At 46.0% G+C, this 27,329-nt stretch overlaps 1 protein-coding gene across 4 annotated transcripts in view; it reads right to left on the bottom strand.

Annotated features, from left to right (window-relative positions):
* The window catches only part of DOP1B (DOP1 leucine zipper like protein B), a 115,464-nt gene that overhangs the window by 26,531 nt on the left and 61,604 nt on the right, over positions 1 to 27,329 (bottom strand). For 3 of the 4 annotated variants that reach the window (XM_057696811.1, XM_057696812.1, XM_057696814.1), the window contains 11 exons: positions 23,432 to 23,584; positions 22,034 to 22,134; positions 21,144 to 21,334; positions 15,864 to 17,478; positions 15,257 to 15,368; positions 14,191 to 14,379; positions 11,177 to 11,299; positions 9,612 to 9,746; positions 2,056 to 2,111; positions 241 to 345; positions 83 to 149 (listed from right to left, as the gene is read on the bottom strand). In XM_057696811.1, the coding sequence (XP_057552794.1) occupies positions 83 to 149; positions 241 to 345; positions 2,056 to 2,111; positions 9,612 to 9,746; positions 11,177 to 11,299; positions 14,191 to 14,379; positions 15,257 to 15,368; positions 15,864 to 17,478; positions 21,144 to 21,334; positions 22,034 to 22,134; positions 23,432 to 23,584 (2,847 nt within the window). The remainder of the gene's footprint in view (positions 1 to 82; positions 150 to 240; positions 346 to 2,055; positions 2,112 to 9,611; positions 9,747 to 11,176; positions 11,300 to 14,190; positions 14,380 to 15,256; positions 15,369 to 15,863; positions 17,479 to 21,143; positions 21,335 to 22,033; positions 22,135 to 23,431; positions 23,585 to 27,329) is intronic. The other variant, XM_057696813.1, reaches the window with a different exon arrangement.

Here is a 27,329-nt window from a genome sequence, read left to right as displayed (position 1 = left end):
GTTTATTATCTCCAGTGAGACCCTCTACAGGTGGGCGATACCCCCGGGACAGTAACAACCTGCTAGACTTGCACATACAGACCTGCAGGTCCTTTTGATCCTTCTTGTTCTCCAGGCTGGGAGTTCGTGTTACAAAGTCATTCAGCATGCTGTTGAGAGACAATCAGCTTCAGACCGGGAATGCCGCAGAAAGCAAAACCCGTAGGAGAACATGGTAACGTGAGTGCTGGGACGTGGTACCTGAGAAGCAGAAAATAACCAGGGGGAGCGAGGTTCAACTGCACAGACTCCTTTAACACACCCAACAGTGAAGGGAAGTTCTCTTGCAAGGCTGTTGCTGGAAGCCTATTTAAAAAAAAAAAAAGAAAGAAAAAAAAAAAAAAGAAAAAAATATCCAACTATGAACAGGTCAAAACAAAATGTTGCTTATAAGCACATTTTAGATCCAGGTGGTTGGAAAGCCCAGGAAGATGGCATAGCTGCCTGACCTCTTTGTTCTTTTTTAAATTATAATACGCCCAAGCCAAATTTTGGTATTCTGGCAAGAACTTGGAGTTTGGAGACCTGCGACCCTGCTGACAGGTCAGATGCTCCTGGTTTCCTTGTCTATAAAGTAAAAGCCTTGAACTAGAGGACTGTCTGATCTCCGGGCCTATCTGGCTCTAACATTCGGCCTCCCCAGTGCTGCTGCTGACACGGAGTCAGCCATCGGAATGTCGCAGAGGGTGAGGTCAGGCCTCACGGAAACGAGGACTTAGATTTCGGCTATGGAGTGAGGCTGCACAGCACAAAAGGCTGAGCTTGGCCACAGCCAGAGGGCCCCAGGTTCAAGTCCTGGTCCCTGACTTACTGCCTCCTGAGTGACCTGGGCAGGGCCTCCTCCATAAAAGGAGGCTGCAGCTCCTGCAGCTGCTGGGAAGGCTCAGATGTCACTCAGGCCACTGCAACAGGCACTTGCTAGTGATATAATATGTATTAGTTACCACGAGATGGGACATGATCAGCTCATCTTTACCTCCTGGAGGAAAGAAGTACAGTGATGCTTGTGGTGAAGGGAGAACAGCTGGTCTGAACTCAACCCTACACCCAGGGACTCCTGGGACTATGACCCCCAATCTATATTCCTGCAACCTCAGGATGTAGTGAGTTGGAATAACCACGGAACATGAACTTGTTAACTAGGGAACTTGAAGCTGGTGGTCAAATTGAGTTGTGAAACCCCTGAGATACATGAGAATACTGAGACTTCCTTGAGACAGGGTACACCCCCCTCACCCTCATTACTGCAGCCGAGTAAGATCCGCACCAAGCCCAGCACAGCATCCTTTCTACCCGTGGAGAGACGCCTGGGAAATCCCTGTAGCTGAGATCCCTGCCTATGAATATTCAGTTCAGTAAAACCATGCAGAAGCCACTCAGCAGAAAACATGGCAAAGCACTGAGGACAGCACCAAAAATAATCACTTCTCTTTTTCTAAAAGAGGTCCTTAAAATCCCCCCTTCTCTTTTGGTATCAATGTAATGCAAACTGTTTCTTCTAAAGTTTACCAGGGGTCCCAGAAAGCTTTGCTGACATAAGTGTTCGAGCTATAGCACCCAGACTTGAAAATGTCAGATTAGATCTCTGCAGGACCAAAAAGTAAAATCATCAGGGTATTACCATGCCTCAAGAGGAAATTAGGACACCATTCAGATGCTTTCCGAACTAAGCCTCTCTAGTAATCGAGAAATACAATGGGGGAAGGGCAGGGAGGGATCAATGAGGCGTTTGGGATTAACAGATACACACTACTATACATAAAATAGAAAAACAACAAGGACCTACTGTATGGAAAGGACCTATAATGGAAAAGTATCTGAAAAAGAATATAAAAAAATATATATGTATATATATAGTATATCTGAATCACTTTGCTATACACCTGAAACTAACACAACATTGTTAATCAACCATACTTCAATTAAAAAAAAACCCAGAAATACAATCAGAGTAATTAGTTACAATCATTTCAATAGCATGTGTAACTGAGAAATGTCTTTGAGGGGCTGCATTACCTTTGGATGAAAGCATAGCAAAACTGCAAGACAGGGACATCCACAAGGGGCGATTTCTGAAAATTAACACAAAGCTAATTACTCCAGGTTGGTAGGGAATAAGGCTAAAAAAGAATTCAAATACAGAAACGAAACAGATTCTATATCCTAGCAAAGCAAAGGTTTGCAGCTAAAGAGTCTTTCGAATCTAATAATAGAAAGTATCTCCTAAGTGAATAAAAACAAATGTATCCTATGAGGTCCCAAATCACTAGTGCCCCTCTCCTCAGAGCCCCAGAGTCATTCCCTTTATGTTTACCTACTTCCCGCTCCAGGCTTTTAACAAGTATTTACGGAAGATTTAGCATTATGACGAAACCTCCCCAAACACAACGCTGGTGGCCAAAGTTGACCCCCAGGAGTGCCTGTGACGAGCTACAGTCAAAAGACAATGCTACATTCAGATTCTTAGCTCCAGGAATTCCCTCAAATAGCCCTGACAACGTCCCTAAATCCCAAATGGTTGGAACTACTTAGAAATAGGTTTTCAGGGCTTCCCTGGTGGCACAGTGGTTGAGAATCTGCCTGCCAATGCAGGGGACACAGCTTCGAGCCCTGCTCCAGGAAGATCCCACATGCCGCAGAGCAACTAGGCCCGTGCGCCACAACTACTGAGCCTGCGCTTTAGAGCCCGTGGGCCACAACTATTGAGCCCATGTGCTGCAACTACTGAAGCCCATGCGCCTAGAGCCTGTGCTCCACAACATGAGAAGCCACGGCAATGAGGAGCCCACGCACTACAACGAAGAGTAGCCCCCGCTCACCGCAACTAAAAAGAAAGCTCACGCACCACAAAAAAAAAAAAAAGAATTAGGTTTTCAAAGCATACATTTCCCCCCCTTCTTGCTTGTAAAAGGCTATTTGTAGAAGTTATAGAAGTCGAGCCAATTAACTAACTGCAAAGTGTAATTTTGTTATTCAAAAAGCTAAAATCACTCAGCCAGACAACGTCTAGGTTCTTTTTTTTCTTTTTTTTAAGCCCAGGAATTGCAGATATCTGTAGAGATTCAAGTAACATGAAGGAACAAAACCTAAAAGCACCCGCTCAGTGTGTAAAGCAGTTACAGGGCCGGGTCCCCTGTTGTTGCAGCTGTAACACCATTCGTAAGGACTGATCGGCAGTGGGGAAGGTCAATCTCCTCCCACCTAGGCTTGCTCAGAGTTATAAATGCCAATCTACCCAGGATATGACCGCCCCTTCACCCGGCTCCTCTCTTCAGGGTCCATTACTTTAACATTCATGTTCAAGGGTAAAAGACAGCAAGACTACAAGATGTTTAAAAGACCTGGGGCAGACGTCCAACAGATGTTGCAAAGTTGCCTGTGTCCATTTTACACCTGTTTCCTTAAGCACTTGGCCAGTTCCATAATCTGGCCTCACAGTGTTAATTTGTAGCCTGCCTTGTCTTCTTTCCCCAATGGGAATACAGGCTGACCCTGGGCAGGAACAGTGGCACTATTTAGGATTCCCCACTACAGATGCACAGGCTTGATTTTTAATAAACACGTAGCATGAATGAAGGGGACCAGAGCCCCGAGCGTAACTGGTTAGAATTCCCGGACTTCCTTGGTGGTGCAGTGGTTGAGAATCCACCTGCTGATGCAGGGGACAGGGGTTCGATCCCTGGTCCGGGAAGATCCCACATGCCGTGGAGCAACTAAGCCTGTGTGCCACAACTACTGAGCCCACGTACCACAACTACTGAAGCCCACGTGCCTAGAGCCCATGATTCTCAGCAAGAGAAGCCACCACATTGAGAAGCCCATGCACGGCAACAAAGCAGGTAGCCCCTGCTCAACGCCACTAGAGAAAGCCCACATATAGCCAAAAAAAAAAAAAAAAACAAAAAAAAAAACCCAAACCAAAACAAGAAAATCTTTTCTCTTAAAAGAAAGAAAAAAAAAAAAGAGAATTCCCCAAAGGCCTTCCCAGTGTGGACGTTTCTGCAGAGGGCCACCCTGTGCTACGGGCCATAGGCCCTTTCAGAGGAGGAGCCCCAAGTGGGGAGTCCTCCAGGCATGGAGAGCCTTAAACCTGATAAAGGCATTCTTGGTCAGCTTCTCACTCTGGGGTGAAAATGGCTGAACACAACTCTGATTCTAAGTTTTAGCTTTTGTTCACCACCCCTAGTGCTATGACCGTAATAATTAAAAACAAGATTTGTTACAAAAAATTTTTATTTTGGTGAAATACACTTGACAAAATCTACCATTTTAAACATTTTAAAGTGTACAGGACAACGGCATTCAGTATACTCACATTGTTGGGCAACTATGACCACCATTCATCTGTAGAATTTTTCATCTTTCCAAACTGAAACTCTGTCCCCATTAAACACGAACTTCCCCCGCAGCCCTAGTGACCATCATTCTACTTTCTGTCTCTGTGGACTTGACTGCTCTGGGTACCCCCGATTAGTGGAATCGTATAATATTGTCCTTCTGGACTGGCTTATTCCCCTTAGCATAATGTTGTCCAGGTTCATCCACGGTACAGGATGTGTCAGCATTTCATTCCTTTCTGAGATTTCCCTGGTGGTGCAGTGGTTAAGAATCCGCCTACCAACGCAGGTGACACAGGTTTGATCCCTGGTCCGGGAAGATCCCACATGCCACAGAGCTACTAAGCCCTTGCGCCATAACTACTGAGCCTGGGCTCTAGGGCCCGCGAGCCACAACTACTGAAGCCCAAGTGCCTAGAATTCGTGCTCCACAACAAAAAAAACCACCGCAATGAGAAGCCTGTGCACGGCAACTAGAGAAAGCCTGTGCGCAGCAACAAAGACCCAAGGCAACCAATAAATAAGTCAATAAATAAATTTAAGAAAAAAACCATTGAAAATTACCTTACAAAAAAAAAATTTCATTCCTTTTTAAGGCTGAATAATATTCCATTGAATAATATTCCACTGCATGTATGTACCTCATTTTATTTATCCATTCCCCCACTGATGGATACTTGGGTTGCTTCTACTTTTCGGCTATTGTGATTAACGCTATTATGTACCCTGGTGTACAAATACCTCTTTGAGTAAAACTACTTTTTAGTAATTACTTGGTCCACTCCATTAATTTTCATTTAGGGAATTATCCTGAAATTGTTCCTAACTATATCATTTTAAATTACCTGAGAGAAGGCACTTATTTCAAGGTCGGAACAAATCCCTGGTTTCTCTCAAATTAATTAAGAATAAAATGGCCTCAACACTTTCAGTGAAGAGATCTGCTTTGGTAAAACCAGAAATCTCTCAGGCAGAAAACTGTTAAACCACACAGTCTGTTCTGCTGCAGAACCACTGCACGTAAATGAAAAGGTGCCTGTGCAACACAGTCCCCCTTGACTGCTGTGCAGAAACCGGGCAGAAAAACTATAGGAACTTCGTGGTTCAATCATGTCACCCTTCAAAGGCCACTGCTTTCCCTGAAGCCAGATGAAACTTCTTCCTTCTCAGAATGTCCAGCATGAGCTCAGTCTTCCGACATGTATTTTGTACCTTTGTAAAAATTACGCTAATTTTAAACTTGCCCATTGACAAGGATGCTCTCCCTGACCTGTCTAGTCAGGCTCCTCTGCGCCCTCTTCTTTTTTTTTTTTTTTAAAGATAATAGAAAATATTTATTGATAAAAAAGGTATTTTTGATGTGTTTTTTTTTTTAAATGCAGGTTACAAAACTGAACATACAGTATGATCCCACTTTTGTGAAAATGTACATTTACACAAATATACACAAAACCACCTAGAAAGATACACCAACCTATTTCAGTGGTTACCATGGATAGTGAAATTATGGTGATTATATCTTCTTCTGGATTACTTGTAATTTCTCCCTTTTCCAGAAGTATATATTGATTTGGTAACAAGAAAATTATTTTTAAAATATAAAATAAGAACTAAAACAGGTGCAGAATTATTTAGGTCAACCTTTTCAAAATAAACTCCCAAAGTATATAAGTTGTATCAGTTCTTAGAACTTCAAGTAGTGATTTCTCCTCAGTCTCCAAATACCAGCTATAAGGGCCAAGAAAATTTAGGAATTACATATAAAAGGAAATGCATACAATAAGGTAAGTTAATAAGAGTCCCCAAATAGTGAGTTACTACAGGAAGTCTGGATCATTTATCAAACCACCACCACCTAAACAATCAGAAATATTTAAGACACTATTCCAATTTATCTAATTTATATACTGCCTCTGGTTCAAGGTTTGAATGGAAAAAGCAACTATCATTATTCACGCCACTGACGAGAGGATCTTGAATCACCAGCTCTGGGGGGAAAGGAAGAAGAGGGGGAAAAAGTCACACTACAGTGTGACGGATCTCAAAATTCTATGAGAATTCCATATTCGGGTCCAAATATATCATTTAGGCCCGAAGTTCAGCGTCTGCGTTTCCGCTGCCGTTCTTTTCCATATGTTTACAATAGCTTTTTATATCTGGAGAAACCTTGCACTCCAGTGTAGTCAGGATGAGAGACATAGATTTGGAAGTAAATCTACAGAATTGTAACCAAAAATTGAATGAAAAAACTATCCCAAAGCAGAAATCAAGAAGGGACGAGCTCATGGGACAAGCACAAAGCCTCAGCACACACTGTGCAGGAGGATACGGGAAGGAAAAAAAGACTATGTAGTTAGGTATCTCTAGCCCTAACCTTTCACCTGAAGTCAAATTCATTGACTCTAGCTTTCTCCACATTCCTTCATCTAAAGCAGAAAGGAGAAAGAGCCAGGTTCTTTGGAGAGATTATCCATTTGCTCAACAAGGCTAAAAAACTAAAGTGCAGTTTGGTAAAGCAATGGCCGTATCACAGATGTCTTTGTGTTTTTACATCTCAAGAGCAATGGAAGGCCATGAAAAGATTTAGGCAAGAAAGTGTCCAGGATGAAATCTGTACTTTAGGAAGATCATTCAGGATGCCAGGAGGAGACTGAATTGGCAAGAGCCTGTTCAAAAGTTCTGCTGATTCAAAGCAGGAGGTTTGGGCAGACTATGCTCAGATCCTTTTAACACTCTGATATACCTGGATTAATGCCAACACAAGCTGTAGAGTCAACCTAATGAGACTGGTCCCACTATAATCTGCAGTCCGGGACAGGGAATCTCTCGGAGCCCCTGCGCCCTCTTCTTGACCAGGCCTCAACCTTTGTCTACAAGGTTGTATCTTCAGCACAAATGATTCCGTCCACCCCACACACTAAGAGACTTGAACAAACACTATCATGGTTCCCATCAACTAAAGGCCATGTCCCTAGGGGGATGACCTCAACCCCTTAAAGTGCCTGCCTGAGAAAGAAAGCTCAAAACTTCTGAAGGAATCTGCTGTGTGTTTAGCCGACTCCTGATAGGTTCATGACCTCCCCTTCTTAGAGCATTTTTAAGAAAAGCTTATGGTTATAAATCCTTGCTCTGTCCCTCTGAGATGTACATGCATCTCCTACAACCCAGGAATGTCTCTCTCAAGGACCTGGCAGCCATCCCTTTGAAATACTACTGTCAAGAAAGACGGGGCTAAATTAGAACACTTCCTAACACCATACACAAAAATAAACTCAAAATGGATTAAAGACCTACATGTAAGGCCAGACACTATAAAACTCTTAGAGGAAAACATAGGCAAAACACTCCAGGACATAAATCACAGCAAGATCCTTTTTGACCCACCTCCTAGAATCATGGAAATAAAAGCAAACAAATGGGACCTAATGAAACTTAAAAGCTTTTGCATAGCAAGGAAACCATAAACAAGACAAAAAGACAACCCTCAGAATGGGAGAAAATATTTGCCAACAAAACAACTGACAAAGGATTAATCTCCAAAATATACAAGCAGTTCATGTAGCTCGATATCAAAAAAACAAACAACCCAAAACAAAAATGGGCAGAAGACCTAAACAGACATTTCTCCAAATGTCTGTCATACAGATGGCCAACAAACACATGAAAAGATGCTCAACATCCCTAATCACTAGAGAAATGCAAGTCAAAGCCACAATGAGGTGTCACTTCACACTGGTCAGAATGGCCATCATCAAAAAATCTAGAAACAATAAATGCTGGAGAGGGTGTGGAGAAAAGGGAACCCTCCTGAACTGTTGGTGGAAATGTCAATTGATACAGCCACTATGGAAAACAGTATGGAGGTTTCTTAAAAAACTAAAAATAGAACTACTATATGATCCAGTAATCCCACTACTGGGCATATACCCTGAGGAAACCATAATTCAAAAAGACACATGTACCACAATGTTCACTGCAGCATTATTTACAATAGCCAGGACATGGAAGCAACCTAAGTGTCCATCGAAAGATGAATGGATAAAGAAGATGCGGCACATGTATACAGTGGAATATTGCTCAGCCATAAAAAGGAACGAAATTGGGACATTTGTAGAGACATGGATGCACCTAGAGACTGTCATACACAGTGAAGTAAGCCAGAAAGAGAAAAACAAATACTGTATGCTAACACATACATATGGAATCTAAAAAAAACAGTACTGATGAACCTAGTGGCAGGGCAGGAATAAAGATGCAGACTTAGAGAACAGACGTGACGACATGGAGGGGGAGGGGAAGCTGGGATGAAGTGAGAGAATAGCATTGACATATATACACTACCAGATGTAAAATGGATGGCTAGTAGGATTCTGCTGCATAGCACACGGAGATCAACTCAATGCTTTGTGATGACCTAGAGGGGTGGGAGAGGGAGGGTGGGAGGGAGGTTCAAGAGGGAGGAGGGGATGTGGGGATATACATATAAATGCAGCTGATTTACTTTATTGTACAGCAGAAACTGGCACAACAGTGTAAAGCAATTATGCTCCAATAAAGAGCTGATATTAAATTAAATTAAATTAAAAAAACAGAAAAAGAAAGACAGGGCCCCTGTCTCCCAGTCTCCATGGAAGCACAGGAACCTACCTGTTCACATGGTCGTCAGCAAACCCTGATGGCCTAATTATATCCACCAACCCCCCTGCCACTTGTTTGTAACTTTCCACTCCCCTGACTTTGCTGAAGCCCCTGTTTGTTCACCCTCCCTACTTTTCATTCTCTGATTGAAATACCCAGTCACCTCTGCACAAACTGGAATGGAGCACAGCTCTTTCCCCTGCTGCAGCAGTTACTGAATAAAATCAGTCTCTTCCACCTTTAACTGGTGTTCGGCTTTGCTTATCTTTGACAACTTTTAGGCTGCAAGTTCCTTGAGATAAGTGCCATTTCCTCTTTCTAAGAGATTTATTGGATTTGAACCACTATCAGGCAGAGCGCTCTGCAGTGGAAAATAAGGATGGAAGTCGGTTCCTCACCTCAAGCGGCTCACACCCCAAAACAGGAGCCCGCAAAGCACATTTCATGCACCTCCGCAAAGCCTGGTAAGAACACCTCCGTTTTACAGCCCCCGAATTCCTAGCTGCTCCTGTGACCTCTGTTTCCCTTCCGAACACCACTCATAAGACGTGGAGTTAGAGAGCCCTGCATTCGCCTGAGGGGCCCCAGGCTCCTGACCTCGTCCCCTCGGACCTGCGGCGGCCTCTTCACCACCTCCTTCGCCAGGTGCAGCACCGTGTCCGTCTGCAGGGTGCTCAGTGCACAGACCAGGTCCACAAGGGTCAGCTGGGAGGCGCTGGCCTCGGGGATGATCTGCAGAGAAGAAAATCACTCCTTTAAAGCTCACGGAGAGACAACAAAATTAAGAATGACACATAGAAAGTACCTTATAACACTCGCTCCTGGAGAAAGACATTTGTTTGAACCTTCTAAACAAATATTTAAATGAAAACTGAGGAAAGGACTGTATTGGTGGGAATGAAGAGGATTTAACCACAGTAATGTAATCACTACCTGATGCAAATTAGGAATAAGAGATGCAGCTGAGGGTGGGAGGTCACTCCAGTACGTTCAAGCTGAGAAAGTGTTTTAGAAACAGACCCACTTAATTTGAAGGAAACAGGCTGATACCAAGAGACATCCCCCAAAGTATGAGGACAGTAAGGGAAACAGGTAAATCAGGTGCATGTGAGCTGGCTGTGGCAGGAAAGTCTCAGTGAGGGAGGCATGTTTTGATGACAGAAGTCTGTGTGGGGTGGTGACGTGCATTTGGAAGTTATTAGGTTTCTCGCCAGGGAGGCCCCCACAGGTGCTAAACTGGGTGGTTTGGGACGCCAGCCTCTCTCGCCTCCTCAAGGAACAGGGGCCCTGAAATAGTGCCCAGGGATGGGGCAGAACCTCCAAGAGAGGTACCAGGTAGGAACCTGCATGGTTGACAGAGGGGACTGAGGAAGAAGCACGTGCTGGTTTTGCAGAAACAGGTGAACCAAGCTCCTGGAGGACCCTGTGATGGACCAGTTGGTGGAGAAAGAATGGACAAAAGGCAAACTGCAGTCTGGGCACAGGAATGTGATGCTTTAAATTTTCTCTACCATCATGAACGAGCATTATTTTTATAAACTAACAAAGCCCGATGTAAACTACGGACGCGTCAATGTCGGTTCAGTGACTGTGACAAGTGTACCCCTCTGGCGGCGGTGGGGGTGGGGGGGATGCTGACAGGGGGTGGGGTGGCTATGGGAAATCTCTGTACCTGCCTCTCATTTTGTTGTGAACTTAAAACTGCCCTAAAAAGATAAAGTCTTTGAAAAGATTAAAAGAAGAAAAAAGCTATCAGATATCATACAACCAGGGAAGGGCCCACAGGGGTCCTCTCAGGTAGGATGGTGAACCGTTTCTTAAGCTGGGCGGCAGGTTCATGGTGGTGTTTTTTGTGAAAATGTACGTTATATACATTCTTGTAAGCATACTGTTAGACAGTAGATTAAAAAGGTTAAATAAAAGTACAATATACTCATTATAGAAAGATGAGAAAACAGATGTCAGGGGTGGGCTGTACTCCCTACCCACCCAACACCCCATCTAGTTATAACAAGGCTCAGCTAGACTACGTCATGCTTTTAAAACGGTGGAACCGCTGCCCTAGTCTCCTGTGTTGGCCTCTGGTGTCACCTCTGATCACATGTGACTCTCTGGTATTTTGTCAGAGTAAGCGTAGCCACTGCTTTAATTCCCAGCTTCACCTTCGCCTTACTGTGGCGTTTCGCTTTCTTCCTGCTCCACACTGCTGCGACAGCTGCTGTCAGCTGAACTCCAAGATGGGCTGTCAAGGGGTTCAGGAAGTCTAATATTTTCTGTCGTATGGTCTAAAAAATAGAAAGACGAACAGTTAGAGCAGAGCAGGATCTGGGCTATGGTAGGCTGTGCACTTCACCACCAGTGTCTGTAAACCCTGGGAGGAGGGCCAGGCCTTCGTCTCAGCATCCCCGGTACCAGGCTGCGGAAGTCCTGGGACGGGGAGGGGCCGGAGCGCCTCGTGGAGGAGCTGGGTGAGAGGCCTGGTGGGCGGCGCAGGCGGGCGGACAGACAGCTAGCGGAGAAGAGACTCTTGGGGGGTGATGTATACCACCTTGAGCAGTTGTGAGCAGGGCAGGGCTTGAAGGAAGCCACCCAAGGCTCTGCAGACACAGTGAGAAAGGGGGAACCCAGAGGTGGAACTGGCAGTGTTCCCATCCTGAAAGCCCCCAGCCTTGCTTGTCTCAACCAGCCCAGGAAGGGCTTATATGCATCAGGAAGGATGTTTTTCCATTTCCAGAAATGTGTACCATTTAATTAATTTTATTATGTGACCAACTAAAAAGAAACCCACGACGTGGCCCTGGAAGTCACTAGTCATCCCCTCACCCCCCTTTTCCTGCAACTGGATACTTCTCCATTTCTGAAACCTCCACGTTCCTTCCTCTGCAAATCCTACGGGTCTCCCAGCCTCTAACACCCCCCTCCCCAGGCAAATCCTCTCAACTGGGTCTGGGCTCAGCGTCTCTGCCTCAGGGAGGCCTCCGCGACCCCCAGACGTGGGGTCACAGGCTGTAAGAGTGCCTGCATTCTTTGTAGCACTTCTCATCATTATTTTTAAATTGACGGTTCATGTCTGTGTCTGCCAGGCTGACCCGGACTGACTTCCTCTGCCTTATCCACTCGTGGGTAAGCAGGGCCTGGTACACAGCAGCAGACGTGCACATGTTTGTGGACTGTATGGATTTACCTTGAGCTTCCTCTGTCCCCACTGCCTTTGCTTAGCATCACATTAGATACAACTGAGCATGGGACAGAGACGTCCTCTCCCTCCCACCACGGTTTCTGCCTGAGAGAGACCACGGGGGCCCCAGCTCAAGGCCTTGGGTCCTTCAGGGGGCTTGAGCTAAGTGCTCAATAAATGTTGGCCATCGCCAAAATGAATCCTTTCATCAGCCCAGGAAGTAGGCCACTAGTAACAGACTCATTTCACAGAGGAGGAAACCAAGGCTCAGGCTGAGTGCCTACGGATTTTCTGAACCTTTGTAGAGCTTAATTTTTAGGCTTAATTTAAGCAGGTTCCTGTGGCAGCTTGAAATACAGCAGATTTCCCTGGGATGGCATCCCTGGAACTGATAGAACATGAAAGCATGATGATCTGGGAGTCAGACTGCCTGACTCACTATAGAAAGATCAGAAAACAGAAGTTGGGCGGCTGCATCCCTACGCACCCTCATCCCAGCACCACTGCTTATCAGATGCACAACTGAGGGCAAAGCATTCACTCTCTCTACACCCCAATGTCCTCATCTGTAACCTGAGAATAACAACAGTACCTACCTGGAAGGTGAGGACTAACACGCCGATGAACGCAGAGTGCTTGGAGGATGCCTGGCATCGTGTTTCCAACCAAGGAAACTACAGCACAAAGAGGTTAATGAACTTGCCCACGGTCCCACAAAGCACCTGAGCGGGGAGCTGAACCCAGGTGCTCTGGCTCCCTGTGTCCTGATGCCAGTGTAAGCTAGGCCACACTTGGCACCAGGGGTGCTCAGCTAACGTGAGACACGGCCAGATAATCCTGAGCCACTAGACACGGCAATCAGAGACTGAGTCACGTGCCTGGATGCTTCCAAGAGAGACTGAACTGTAACCCAGCAGGGCCCTATGGGGGCCTTCCTGGGACAGACCTTTCCCCCCATATCCTCTGCCTGCCTCTTCTTTGTAGAAAAGCTTTCGTCTCCCAGGCCTCCCCCGAGTCACAAAAGCCTGGCTCAAGAATTAATGATTGCATGGATGTGAACACATAACGACACAAGTGCCAGGAGAACTGGTAACAATTTAAACAGTAAATCGGCCATATGGCAGTCACAGAATCTTTAGTTCCTCCCTGAAGTACATAGATAAGTGTCTGATGCACATTCCTGAGTTGTTTTACAGATACAAAAACCACCACCAAATGAAAGAAGCTAACTGCATGAGGACCATGAACATGTAGACCCCTAGACCCGCTGGAGCCTGAGGGTTAATGATAACTCCTCTGACACTGCCCTGTCATCTCATCATCAACCAATCAGGGAACTGTACATGGGCTGTTCATCACCCCCTGCAGCTCCCCTCCCTCACCTTACCCTTAAAAACTCTTCCCTGAAACCCGTCAGGGGAGTTTGCATTTTTTCGAGCATCAGCTGCCCACACTTCTTGTCTGGTGCCTTAAAATAACCCCCCCCCCCCCACCTTCCTTTAACACGACCTGGTGTCAGTAGATTGGCCTTCCTGCATGCAGGTGAGTGAACTCAAGTTTGCTTTGCTCACAGAATTAGAAATGTTCTGGGCTGTAAGCTTCTGGTTTAATAAAAAACTCAAAGACACCTCAGCACTTGTTCAAGGCATTACTACTGAAAGCAGAATGTAAAAGCTGTCTCAGTAGAGGTGCTTGAGAGAAACAGGTTGAGGACTCTAGGTACCCTACCTGGAACCCCCAGAGACTTTATGTTTGGCTTAAAGAAAAGGGAAAAGGGGAAAAAATAAACTGAAAACTACTCACAAAGCCTTTCTTTCCATGAATAGGAAACATTCAAATAAACAAACTGGAGATTTCTACTTCCAACTTAATTCTAATGTGGGTTTCTCTGAGCACATTACGTTTGATTAATTATGTATATATCCCTGTAAATTTTTATTTTTGGTGGGACAACACAAGTCAAAGGAAATCGTGAACCCACAGAGGAAGCGCTCTCACTTTGGTGGTTTTGAAGTAAACGGAAGAGGATCCCTTCGTGGCTCCAAGGAGATCGACGGGTCTCTTTTGAGTCTCCTCCTTTCTGAGAACATTCCAGAGAAGGGCCATGGTGTTAACAATTCGAGGAAGCTCGTCCAGAATAGCATTCTTGGCATTTTTCAAATTGGCAGGGTCACTCACAGCAGTGGTCTAAAAAGAAAACGAACACATGAGACTGTGTCTGTGGCACCATTTCCCTTTCCATGAGGACGGTGGCGCTGGTGGCATGAAGTCTGGGCTGTAGCGCTCTCCACAGCAAGTCCCACATGTGGTCTGGAGGTAAAATGCCTCCCTGAGCATTTCAACCCATGACATCCTTTCAAAGAGGGATGTCTCTGAGTCTGAGGTTCCTCATTACAAACTCTTCCAATCACTCGACCAAAGCACTAGCTTCATTCTAAAAACCTAATCCCATGGGACTTCCCTGGTAGCACAGTGGATAAGACTCTGAGCTCCCTCTGCAGGGGGCTTGCGTTCAATCCCTGGTCAGGGAACTAGATCCCACATGCATGCTGCAGCTAAGAGTTCACATGCCACAACTAAGGAGCCCGCCTGCTGCAACTAAGCAGTTGCCTGCTGCAACTAAGACCTGGCACAACCAAATAAATAAATACATATTAAAAAATAAATAAATAAAATCTAATCCCAGATAGGGTAGAGTAACCAACAACTAAAATGTCTTCAAATTCCGTAAGGTCAAGTAAAAAATACACAGAAAACTCATACAGGTCAAGGGCTGAAACTGCCCATAGAGAGTGCCAGCAAGAACAAAACCACATCTGCATTACTTACACACACACATTTGCATGCATATTTGCATACACAATTGCATTATTTGCATTGTTCATTTGCATTAACATTTGCATGAGTTTATTGTATGTCAATTACATCTCAATAAAAGTGCTTAAAGACATTTGCATATATGTTTGTATTACATACATACATGTCTTATTTGAAACAGACATAACCTCAATGAAGACAAAACAATATATGAAAACTGTCTTGAACTCAGGAAAAAGTGATTTACCTTCTTGTTTTGGTTGGGTTGTTCCAAAAGACAAAAATGACTAATGGTTGTTAGACCTTCCAAAAGAGTGAGTGGATAATCCGGAGAAATGTTTTCCCTCTTGGAGGTTATGCTTTGGTGAAGAAACGAGAAACCGGTTTTGAGACTCTTTAAGAAAGAGGCCATAAATGTTTTTAATCCTACATATAGACATAGAAACCACAGAGATATCTATCTTAAAAAACTGGGGGTCTCATAATGAAATACTGTTTTAAAAATGACAGGCATCACTTGTGCTGTTTTACATTTATATGGTCTCTTTGGAAAAATGTTTCCAGATGTTTTAGAATTCCTATGAAGAGGATTCACATTTTTATTTTTATTTCTGTTTTGCAAAAATAACAGAGAGAGACTGACTTGTCCTGTAACACTGATCTAGCCTGGGCAGTCACGTGGAATTAAAAATAAAGGCGCTGTACATTCAGTTCCTTGTTACCCCTCCTGACAACGCTAACCGGACTACTGATTAGGTAGAAATTATCCTCCAATTGGCTGCCCGGGCAAACCAGCCGTTCCTGACAAAGTCTGTCATTAAAGCAATAGTAACACATCAAAGGGTTCACCATACCTGACAGAGAGCTTCACCGATTCGCTTTCATACTGCTTGACCAGCTCATCCAAGTTCTTGCAAATCTGGACGAGGAAGGGTGTCACCGTCCAGCCCAGAGACCTCCCGAAGTACGGTAAGGAATGAGTGACCAGGCTGACCCAGGCCGGGTGCATGCCGTAGCCGTAGGCTGGCTGCAGGCCCCTCACCACGGCGGAAACCAGCAGCCCCTGTGAGGTGAGGGGGTGGGGCTGCACGTACTGCAGGGCGCTGATGGCCTGCTGGAAGTTCAGGGCCCGCCGCCACTCCCGGGACAGGTCCGGCTGGTGTTCCGCCTCCCCGTGCGCCTGGCCCAGGTGGTGCTCCAGGACGATGAGCACCTGCAGCAGCTTCAGCAGCTCGATCTGCAGGGGATGCTCGCTCCAGATCTGGTCCTGGCCCAGGTTGATGAGGCTCTCCTCAAACAGGCTGTCCTCCCGCAGGGCTCTGCCCCGCTCCGCCGTGGCCAGGCCGTAGCGTTTCTGGCTCGTGTACATGGACGCGGACAGCGAGAGCAGGACGAACTCCTGGACTCTGCACCGCTGCAGCAAGCAGTGGATGAACTCCACGTTCCTCCCCTCAGCCGACTTGGCCACCGAGACCAGCTGTGACATCACTCTGATCAGAACCTCCACGCTCTTGACCTGCACGTCCCGGTTGCCCAGGATGTCTCGGTGGGAGACCTGCAGGTAACAAGGGTAGTAGCTCCGCAGGAAGCTCAAGCACAGGTAGGTGAGGAGCTCGATCAGCAGTGAGTGGGGGCACACGTTGGGAGACTGGGTCTGGAGCTTTCCGTAGAAACTCTGGCCGGCGAGGGCCTCCTGGTGGCGAGCCAGGAGGTTGGAGATGAGGTTGAGGTGTGCGGTGGAGCTGGTGTCCATGCTGGTCCTGGACACGGCCTCGATGAACTCTCTGGGGTTGGTTTTGAGCACGGCCTCCAGCACGGAGAAGGCGTACAGCACTCGCCGGGAGTCGTAGGGCTGCAGGTAGAGCAGGATGTGCTTAAACAGGGCCTCGATGGTCTCCTGCCTCTCCCGCTGCTGCTTCTGCAGCCGGGCTGCGCTCAGGGCCTGGAGCTCGGCGTCGGCCTCCTCGTCGCTGGACAGCGACTCCGACGCCTGGGTCTTGTCCGAGTCCACGCGCGCCAGGCTCAACTTGGCGATGGACTTGAGGCTGGCCGCCTGCTTGGGGGGGGCCCAGGCCACCGCGGGGAGGGGCGTGCAGCAGTGCTCGCCGCCGCTCAGCTCCTGTGGCTCGTGGGAAGGGGAGGAGAAGGAGGAGGTGTTCTCACTGTCCGTGGGGCCGGAGCTCGTGTCCGCAGACTCGGTGTGCTCGCTGCCATCCTCGGCATCGCAGGATGCCACCACCTGGTCTAGCACGTCCACGTAGCAGGGAAGGTCTTCCTCGCTGGGCTCGCCGCCGCCCACCGGGTGCATCTCAGGTTCCTTCTCCACCTCGGCCCAGATGGCCTCGCGGTCCACGGTGGTGAACTGGTTCAGGGGTGCGCTCTCTTCACAGTCACCCTCCTGAAGCCCGCGTGCGCCCCATGCCTCTTTGGATGAGGTTCGCTTCCTGTTAAACCAACGATGCCAGTCTTCTGAAAATTACAGAACGACAGACGACTTCAGAACAGGAGGGTCAGTTACGATAAGTCAGTTCCAGAGTGATCTTTGTCTTAAAGCCAGGCAGAAAGATCAATATTAGTAAAATTCTCCCATGGGGGGAGGCGCAAGATAAATTCTTTGCAACAACCTGGAGAGTATTATGTTTAGTGAAATATGTCAGACAGAAAAACACAAATACTGTATGTTATCGCTTATATATGGAGTCTAAAAAATAAAACAAGCGAAAGAATGTAACAAAAGAGAAACAGACTCACAGGTATGCAGAACAAACTAGTGGTTACCAATGGGGACAGGGTGGTGTTACAGTGGTTACTGGCGGGGAGACAGGGGTAGGGGATTAAGAGGTACAAGCTACTGTGTATAAAATAAGTGAGCTACAAGGATACACCGTGCAGTACAGGAAATATAACCAGTGTGTTATAGTAATTACAAATGGAGCATAAGCTTTAAAAACTGTGAATCACTATGATGTGCACATGAAACACGTAGCATGGAACATCAACTACACCTCAATAAGGAAATAGTGTAAAAAACAACAAAATAACACATAATTCCCTCACGAAAGGACAACACTAGAGTCTAGATTACATTACAGATGGAAGGGAGACAAGCAAAGTGAACAGGTCTTTTAAAATGTTCAAGAAATCGGATCATTTAGTTACATTGTCATAGAAAATATAAATATCCCAAGTTTAGGGGAAAGGTGATTTTTAAAAAATGCCTATCATTTTCTCCCAGGAGTTTCCTTTCAAAAAAGGCATCCTACAGAAATGTCAGCAGGAGGTTTTCAAAGCGAAAAGGGTATCCCTGAAACGTCTTGTATAAAAGCAAACTGGCAAGTAAACAAAGCACCCACACAAGAGGATTGGAAAACTCGTGGCACAGGCATGTAGAGGGCTGCTGTTTGGGTTTTTTAAAGATACTTCCACATGTACTGATAGGGAGCAACGTGTAAAGTATTTTAAGTATTAAAGGAAAAAGCCAAGCTGCAGAATCTAGCTGTGCAGAATAAGCCCATTTAGGGGAGAGTATCTATAATACACAGCTGTGAAAAAGTCTGGAAGGACAGCGGCTGAACCTTTAGCAGTAACGCGCTCTAGCAGCCAGCGTCACACGGGAGTTTCACTTGTGCTTTTACTTCCCGATTATTCCAGTTCTTACAATAAGCATGTTAGTATCTCTGAGATCAGAAAATACACAGCATTTTAAAGTGCTCAGGCCTCGGACTTCCCTGGTGGCACAGTGGTTAAGAATCCGCCTGTCCATGCAGGGGACATGGGTTTCATCCCTGGCCCGGTACGATCCCACATGCCTCGGAGCAACTAAGCCTGTGAGCCACAGCTACTGAAGCCCATGTGCCTGGAGCCCGTGCTCCACAATAAGAGACGCCACCACAATGAGAAGCCCGTGCACCTCAAAAAGAGTAGCCCCGACTCGCCTCAACTAGAGAAAGTCCATGTGCAGCAATGAAGACCCACTGCAGCCAAAAAAAAAAAAAAAAAGTGCTCAGGTCTCTTTAAAAAAGGAGTGAAAAGCCACACATCTTTGGTACTGCCAAACATTTTTTTAAATTTTTAGATTTAAGATTTTTTGATGTGGACCATTTTTAAAGTCTTTATTGAATTTGTTACAACATTGCTTCTGTTTTATGTTTTGGTTTTTTGGCCTCGAGCCACGTGGGATCTTAGCTCCCTGACCAGGGATTGAACCTGCAACCCCTGTGTTGGAAGGCAAAGTCTTAACCACTGGACCGCCAGAGAAGTCCCTGGTACTGCCAAACATTTTCAACAGGCAGCTTTCAACTTATCCCGTGAACACTAAGCCAGGTTAGGAAAGAAGGAAGAATAAGATATTAGAAATAAAAGGAGCTGCCCAGTGTGCAAAACGGTATTTAAAAAATAGATTCATACAGGCTCACGGAGCTAGTGGGGAGGGTAAGGAGAACCCTTCTAGTTGTTTCCAGGGAGAGAACGTGACAGAGAAAACAAATTTTCTCTTATTAGGCAGGTAGCATTAAGTGCCAATTAGAAGAGGCAGCAGGAACTGCCTCGAGACTTTTCAAACCCAATGAGCAGCTTCCTAAAATTATCACTACATCATAGTTACACAGGTAACTTAAAATCTGAAACATGTCATAAGACTAAGGACTTGAGCTGCAGTACATTCAATAATCATGAAGAGTAAAAGCATATCCAAAGCATTTGAGGCTACTGATCTTTAATTCCCAAAATGATCTTTTGTCTATTAAAAATGGAAAATTAAAAAAAAAAAAACAAAACCCAATGAGCCGTGGAGTTAGAACTTCCTTGTTAAAGCAAAGGAATGCTTAAAAATTTAGCTGCCATAAGTGGAGACCACACTATAAGAAGGTGCTTAGTTTACACTTCTTTGCATTTTACTTTCTTACAATTGTGGAATAATAAATTGCCTCCTCTTTGTGAAGGCAGCCAGCTTTCCCTCCGAAAGAGAAACAGGAAGTTACAGTTTTAGGCAAGGAACCTTGTAAAGAGAGGAAGCCACCTCAGAAATCTTTGCTTATTTAGGTGTTAGGTTGCTTTTCTCTGTAAGATAAGACTGTGTCAGACACCGAATATTTACAACCCAGTGAGCTAAACAAACTAATCAAAGCTTGTAAAACCATCACTTAGAAAACTGCGGGAAGTCATAAAATACACCTATTGTGGGAAGCAACCTTAGATCATAAACTGCTCTAGGTACCAGTCGCTGAAATCTAATGAACTCATCAGTTTCCTTTTAGTCTTTCTTTTCTTCTTCCTACTTATCTTCTTTTAAATTTATGTTAAAGATGCCTCTGAAAGTTCTCAGAACCCAAAGGTCTATTTCTTCTGCATTTCTGATTATACGTTAACAGCTGCAAAGAATTTTGGAGAGCAGACAGAAAAGAAACCACTTACCTTGCTGTTGACGGTTCTCGAGCAGAAGTATTTTTATCAAGTACAACTGATTAGGACACATGTACATTTCAACAGTCTTGAGTATTCATACCTGGAAGCGACCTCAACTCTCCCGTCCCAGGTCTGAGAAGTGCTAGCCTAGCCAACCCAAACTGAACTTCATGCCAGACCGCAGATTTCTTTCCTAAGTGAAGAGCCGGCCTTGGAGACCTTTGGATAGATGGTCTGTTTTTCCTGCCTCCTACCTTAGATGCACTTGAATTGCGTTCTCTAGCAAAAGCACCGAGCATCAGCTATGTTTATTGGAACGTGGGTTACTAACGTTTTCCTTTTTAATATTAAAAAAATCAGATTTTTCAGTGAAAAAAACAAACCTGCTACCTAGCATTTCTCAGTGCTGGTTCATCTGATCCTTGAGTTTTGAAAGTCCCCACAAAGTACCTTCACATTTTTTTTTTTTCGGCCACACTACAAGGCTTGCAGGATCTTAGCCCCCAGACCGCGGACAGAACCCGGGCCCCAGCAGTGAAAGCGGCGAGTCCTAACCACTGGACCGTCAGAGAATTCCCTACCTTCACACTTTCTGAATATGGCAAAACCACCAAGTAGGTCTAAGTGCCTTGACTGTCGCACTGGGCAGCTGGGGGGCAGGCCACCCCTTCCTCCCCTCCAGGCGCCCCGGGGACACCGAGCTGGCCTGGTGCCCTGCACAGTGTGCTCACCTGCCGAGTCTTCCTGCTTGAGGCAGTGAATGGAGGTCCTCTGGGTTTTCGGCTGGAGCAGGAGCAGGAGCACGGGCTCCAGGATGCGCGCCACGTCGCCGAGGGAGAGCGCCCGCACCAGCCAGCCCTGGGCGGCGGCTCCGATGGCGCCATCTGTGCAGGCCAGGCTGTCCAGCACGACGAACAGGGACCTGTTGGGGGTGGGGATGTGTACTGTCAGGGTGGCCGGGAACGCCCTGGGGAGCTTCCCTGGGGCTGGGCTTGCCAACCCAGGCAGACGAGGACCAGAGATGTCACCCCTGCTTTCAGCGAGGGTCACCGGGGGAGCATGTAAAATCCTGATGCCCAGGCCTCATCCCAGATGGAGCAGGGGTGGGGAGGTATCAGAATTGGCTGGCATCTCTCTAAGGCTGCGTGTCTGACCCCACACCTAGAGCTTCAGGAACAAGGTAGGGGATTAAAACAACAACAACAACAACAAAACATGGAACAGAATGCGCCTGCAATAAAATTCACATCTTTAGCATGTGGTTGAGGACATCACAAGTGCACACACCCAGTGTGGCTGCCGCCCCAGTCAAGATCTAGACCATCCTCATGTCTCTACCAAGTCCCTCGGGGGGCATGTTCTACCAGCTCCTCAGGTGATTCTGAGGCCCACAGGGTTTCCTCCCTCCACCACCAAATTAAGAAAACTCCTACCAGGTATTCACACCTGTCTGGCCTGAGTTCACTTAGGGCATCCTGGGAATCGTTTGCTCTGCATCAAGAACATGGGGTGGGGTCTTCCATTTCACGCATCTCCCTCTCCCCAGCCCAACACACTACCCCAGCACCTCTGCAAAGTGTCCTTTTGCTTTAAGGGTAAGTTATAAAAAAGTCCCCCACACCTGTCAAAGGAGCGATTGTGAGATGTCACTCGACTGCCTTGGATCTCTCTCGTCAGGTGCCAGATGACGGAAAATCGAAACAGAGCTTCCAATCTTGTTCCCTTGATTAGGAAAGAAAACGGGAGTGAGGAACCCTGTTTCTGAACGGAACACTGCTCTCAGTGGCAGAAAATCCAATTCAAATAACCAACAAGAGCTCAGCAGAAAGGTGGCAACCAGGGCAGAGATGCTGGAGTCTCATTAGTGCCTGGTGTCCAATGGGGCCTGGAGGAAGGAGGACCCACATCCTCACCTTCCTTGTTCATGTTAACAGATGTGCTTTCAGGTTAGTGTGTATTCCAGACTCCACGGCAGCCTGAGTCCAGGGTCACAGCTAGGCCTGTGGCTGACAGAAAACACAGAGCCCAGCCTTCTCATGGCCCTTTGCAGGACCAGGCTGAAGGGCTCAGAGGACAGGACACAACTTGACGGCAAAGTAGAGCCAAGGCTTCAAACGCGACACATTCTCTATGACTGCCTACTTCACCAATAGCTCTGGAGCCCTGCAGGCATCATGGGAGCCTGGGCAGATTTCCCTGGTGAGCCTTAATATGACACAGGGGATGGCTCATGCTTCTGGAGGCCTTCCAGTCTGATATCATTAATGTATGAGGGTAAGTCAACAATTATCTGCACTCTGCCTGTAGCATTTATTTTAATTAACTTTTAGCAAAGACAATACATCATTTTTTGGACATAATCTCCTTGCTTTTCAATACACTTTGTCCATCTGTCAACAAGCTTTCGTATTCCCTCATTAAAAAATGTTTTAGGCCGAGCTGCAAGCCACAAATGCACTGCTGTCTTGACGTCTTCATCAGAAGTGAATCTCTGTCCTTGTAGGGCTGCTTTCAGGGGACTAAACAGGTGAAAGTCTGATGGAGCAAGATTAGGACTATAGGGAGGATGCTTTAACACCTCAAAATGAAGTTTTTGCAGAGTGTCAACAGTGTGGGCAAAACGTGCAGACGTGCACACCCTCAGACCACAGAAAACGATTCACTGCATGCTGCTCTCCTTTCATGCAAATCACAAGTGGGGCATCCATTTTTGCTCGCACCACAGTTACAAATGAACTGATGTAACACGTTTGCACCTGCACAGCAGTGACTGGGGAGACAGTAGCCTTGAAAGGAAAGCGCTGATAAGACAGTGCAGCCAACAGTAGCTTTAATAAAACCGGAATGCAGATAATTTTTGACTCACCCTCATATTAAAATGCTACTAGTGCAACAGGCCTGCCCGTTAATCAGGATGTCCACTGAGCCCCGGAAAGGCTCCCGCCAGATATAGGTAGGTATGCCCATGCATGTGGTACCAGGACCAATGCCGGATGGAGGTACTGCTGCAAGGACTCACCTTGTCAGGGTCCAGGAGGGCGTGGCAGATGATGTCCTCGCAGATGTTGGCCGTCGGGGCCAGGCAGTGCAGGCGGTAGAACAACTCTACACATGTGATGTGATGCTCTCGGGTCTCCTTGTTTAGCTGATTCCAAAGCACACGAGCCACCCTCTGGATGGAGGGGAGACCGTGTGAACACGGGCAGCTCCTGCTCATTTCTTCCTTGTGGCAGTCCAGTCCTGGCCCCCAGGTACTGGCTTCTGCCTGCATTTACTATGTGAGAATCCTTAATACACAAAGAACCACCACTACCACCAAGCAAAACAAAGCAAACCAAACCCAGACCACATTACAGACCCGTCAGGAGTCATCTGGGCAAGGGCACTGTTAGAGGTTAAACTTGGAGGTCAGCTCCGAACACGGCAGCTCTTGCCCAGACCTTCACTTTCAGAGAGGGAATCACCTGGAAGCAAGAACCTATTGGTTGAGGCATCCTTTCAACAAGCACACACCACGTCCCCCTACGTGCCAGCACAGGGTTCCAGAAACGTGCCCTCTAGGAAGTTCGGTGGACTGGCGGTGGTCACTGCCCTGGGGTGGACATTGTAGGCCCTTACCACCTAGGGTTGGCTCAAGCTGGCATTCAGCTTTAATTCCACAAACTTGTTTGTTGCCATTTCTGTGCACAATGCCGTGGCAGAAGCTTGGCTCACCTTCAGGGCGCAAATAGTATCCCAAACCGAGTCCTTCGTCTCCTCAAGACCTGATCTCGGTGCTTTACACATATGAGGTCTGCAAGTGGCTGCAGCCCCTCCCCAAGTCCCAGGGAGCACCGGCGAGGGTACCTGAACCAACCCGGGTGAGACTAAAAAGGAGGGCTGGTCCCCACTTCCAGGAGGGGAACTTCTGAAGGCATTCTTGGAAGGTCATGGAAAATGATGATGTCTCATAGATTATAACATTTTAGGTACATCTTAGATAAAAGAACTCCTTTTGGCCTATTTATCTCTATTTGACAAAACTGTCTTCTCTGCACAGATCAAATTAACCACAGACTGGTCTGAGCCCCTAATCATTATTTATTTTTTTATCTAAGGGAATATGATTTCAAGTTACATGTAAACTTCTGATACAAAACTTTTGACTACATAAAGTAGCCCCCCATTACTTACAGCCCCTATGGCAAATTTATGTGTAAGATGCTCCATCTGAACGGTTTAAAGTTTTTTTTTGAGGGTTTTTGAGACTTGATGTCAATCACAAAAAACACACCTGCTCCTTCATCTCTCTTAGCCTTCTCAATCCCTATGTTCTGGACATCTTCTTAGCAGTGGGCAATCTGCCATTACCACCTAGAAAGGGCAGGGGATTCTCGGATATCTGACCTTACTCTCGTTTGCACTGTGGGCAGAGGGAATGCTGGTATGTGAGCTGTTCCATGGGAATGAGAAAAAGGCTGGAAGATCTGGAACCAGCCCGACACCTGGAGTCTGAGAACCTGGGGCACATCCTGGCTATCTGTGCAGGTTGCTTTACCATCTCTAGTTCCAGCACCTCAGTGTGGGCAGCCACCAGGCACACCCAGCTCTTGAGAACCTGATAACATACAAAGTATACTCCAGTGCTTGGCAAGTGGCAGATGCTCAGGTACTAAATCTGAGTCAAAATAAAAATCAAGCCGTCAGAAAGAATGCATAAAAGTATACTTCACACCAAAACATGAGGAAAGTATTGAGTGCTATCATTTTCATTCTATTAATAGCTTTCTAAGGATTCACAGACTAAATTCTTTCTTCCCTTTTCTTCTCTGTGCCTACGATGTAATGATGCCAAGCTTTGTGATGTACGCAGGATCAAGGAAAGATCTGCCCAGTCACTGTGCTTACAGCTGGCACTGTTCCTGGTTCCAAGTTCTTAAGATTCAAGATCTACACTGTGACTCAAGTTTGGTGGGAAGGAGATAGGAAGAATGAGGGGCAGAAGCTGAAGAGCAATCAATCCAGGATCTGCCAGGACTCAACATCATAAATGAGACTCAACTGCACAAACTGGGGACCCTCTCCCAGCAAAACCACCATAACCAGTGAAAATTATAGGAAAATAAAACAGCCAGCCATTTAGAGTTGTTGGAAATTATCCTAAGGGCATTCAAGAAATGAAAAAACACTCAAGAAAATCTATGAAAAGTCCAGTGCAAGTAGTAATAGTCTATGGTACTTGAACCACAACCCCTATCCACCTCTCAATCCAGCTTGGCTTGGCAGTGTGTGGCCAAGGAGATGGGCATCCCCTCCTCCCAGCTCCCAGCTTGTGCATCTCCCTGGGAGGAACAGGCTACCAGCATTTTACTCCTCTGCCCGACTCCCACGTGGAGGCTCTATCCAAGCACATCAGGCTAAGAATACTGAGTCCAGATCATTCTTGCCCCAGTTTGCTTGTAAGGGGAAAGTTACATGCTAGGAGAGCAAAAGAGGCACACTCAGAAGACCAGAAGCTACCACCTCTGCCCAGCACCCTGTAGGGATATCACACCAAGAGACAACTGTCACTTACAGCTCTTCCTGTGGAATAGGATTCAGAGATTTTGCCCAGGAGGAGAGGCAGGCCATAAAACAGAGTGTTGCATAGCTCTCTATAAGGGAACTGAGTTTATTTGGGACAGAGCATAGGTATATGTTCAAGTCTAGGAGTGCTCTCAAAAACAACAGAGATTTTGGTGGTAAGCAACTAAGAGAGGTCTGGTAGCTTCATGACAGTAACAAGCTAAGCCACAGGTCAGCTCATTTATCAGAAATAACCAGGGAAACAGATAGCTAGAAAAATCATCCTGTGTTGAAACAAATCTCAAAGACTGGCCTCAAAAAACTACCTGAGAGAGGAGTGTAAATTTCATTGGATCTGACTGTGAAGTAATTTATGCCCCAGGGCATTGTTGAAAACAATAGAGCAATCAGCCAGTGATTAGTGGAGCCTAAGGTCTGGGTGTGATACCAACAGAGCTTAACAGAGATCAGGGAAAGCAGGCAGTCAGTGAGAATCTTGCTAAGATCACTCTCATCTCAGAGTGGCTGCACATTCCTAAGGCTGCACCCTCCAAGGAGCAGCACCAAAGGCCTCACACTGCAGGGGAAACAGACGTCACTAAAACAGTCAAGTCACTAAACAAACAAACAAAAAAGAAAACAAGCTACTGGCGGGGGCGGGAGTGAGGTGCCAGCATACAAAGTTACAACAATGTGTTATCTAAAATTTCCAGTCTTCAATACAGATTATAAGACATGCAAAGAAACAAGAAAACATGACCCATACGCGGAGGGGAAAAAGCAGACAAAAGAAGCTGTCTAAGAGAGCAACCAGATTTAACAAAGACTTCAAAGTAGCCATTATAAATAGGTTTGAATAACTAAAGGAAACCATATTTGAAGTAAAAAAATGTATGATGACAATGTCTCATCAAATAGACAGTAAGAAGACAGAAATAATTTTTAAAAAAGGAAATTCTGGAGTTGAAAGTACAATAACTGAAATGAAAAATTCACTAGAAGGGGCTCAACAGTTCACTTGAACTGGCAGAAGAAAGAATCAGTGAAAAAGATTGACAGAAATTATGAAATCTGAAGTATATAGAGAAAAAAAATCATGAAAAATGAATAGAGCCTCAGAGAAGTGTGTGGAACACCATTAAGCACACCAGAATATGCATACTTGGAGGGCCAGGTGAGGAAAAAGAAAAAGGAACAGGAAAAATATTTGAAGAAATAAAGGCTGAAAACATCCCAAATATGATGAAAAGCCTTAATCTACACATCCAAGAAGCTCAATGAATTCCAAGTAGGATAAATATAAAGAGATCCACACCCAGACACATCATAGTGAAATGCTAAAGGACAAAGACAGAGAAAATCTTGAAAGTAGC

The sequence above is a fragment of the Hippopotamus amphibius genome, chromosome 10, assembly GCF_030028045.1.
Source record: "Hippopotamus amphibius kiboko isolate mHipAmp2 chromosome 10, mHipAmp2.hap2, whole genome shotgun sequence".
Classification (NCBI taxonomy): Eukaryota; Metazoa; Chordata; class Mammalia; order Artiodactyla; family Hippopotamidae; genus Hippopotamus; species Hippopotamus amphibius.
The sequence above is the reverse complement of the archived record's forward strand: the minus strand, read 5'-3'. Positions and strand labels throughout refer to the sequence as shown.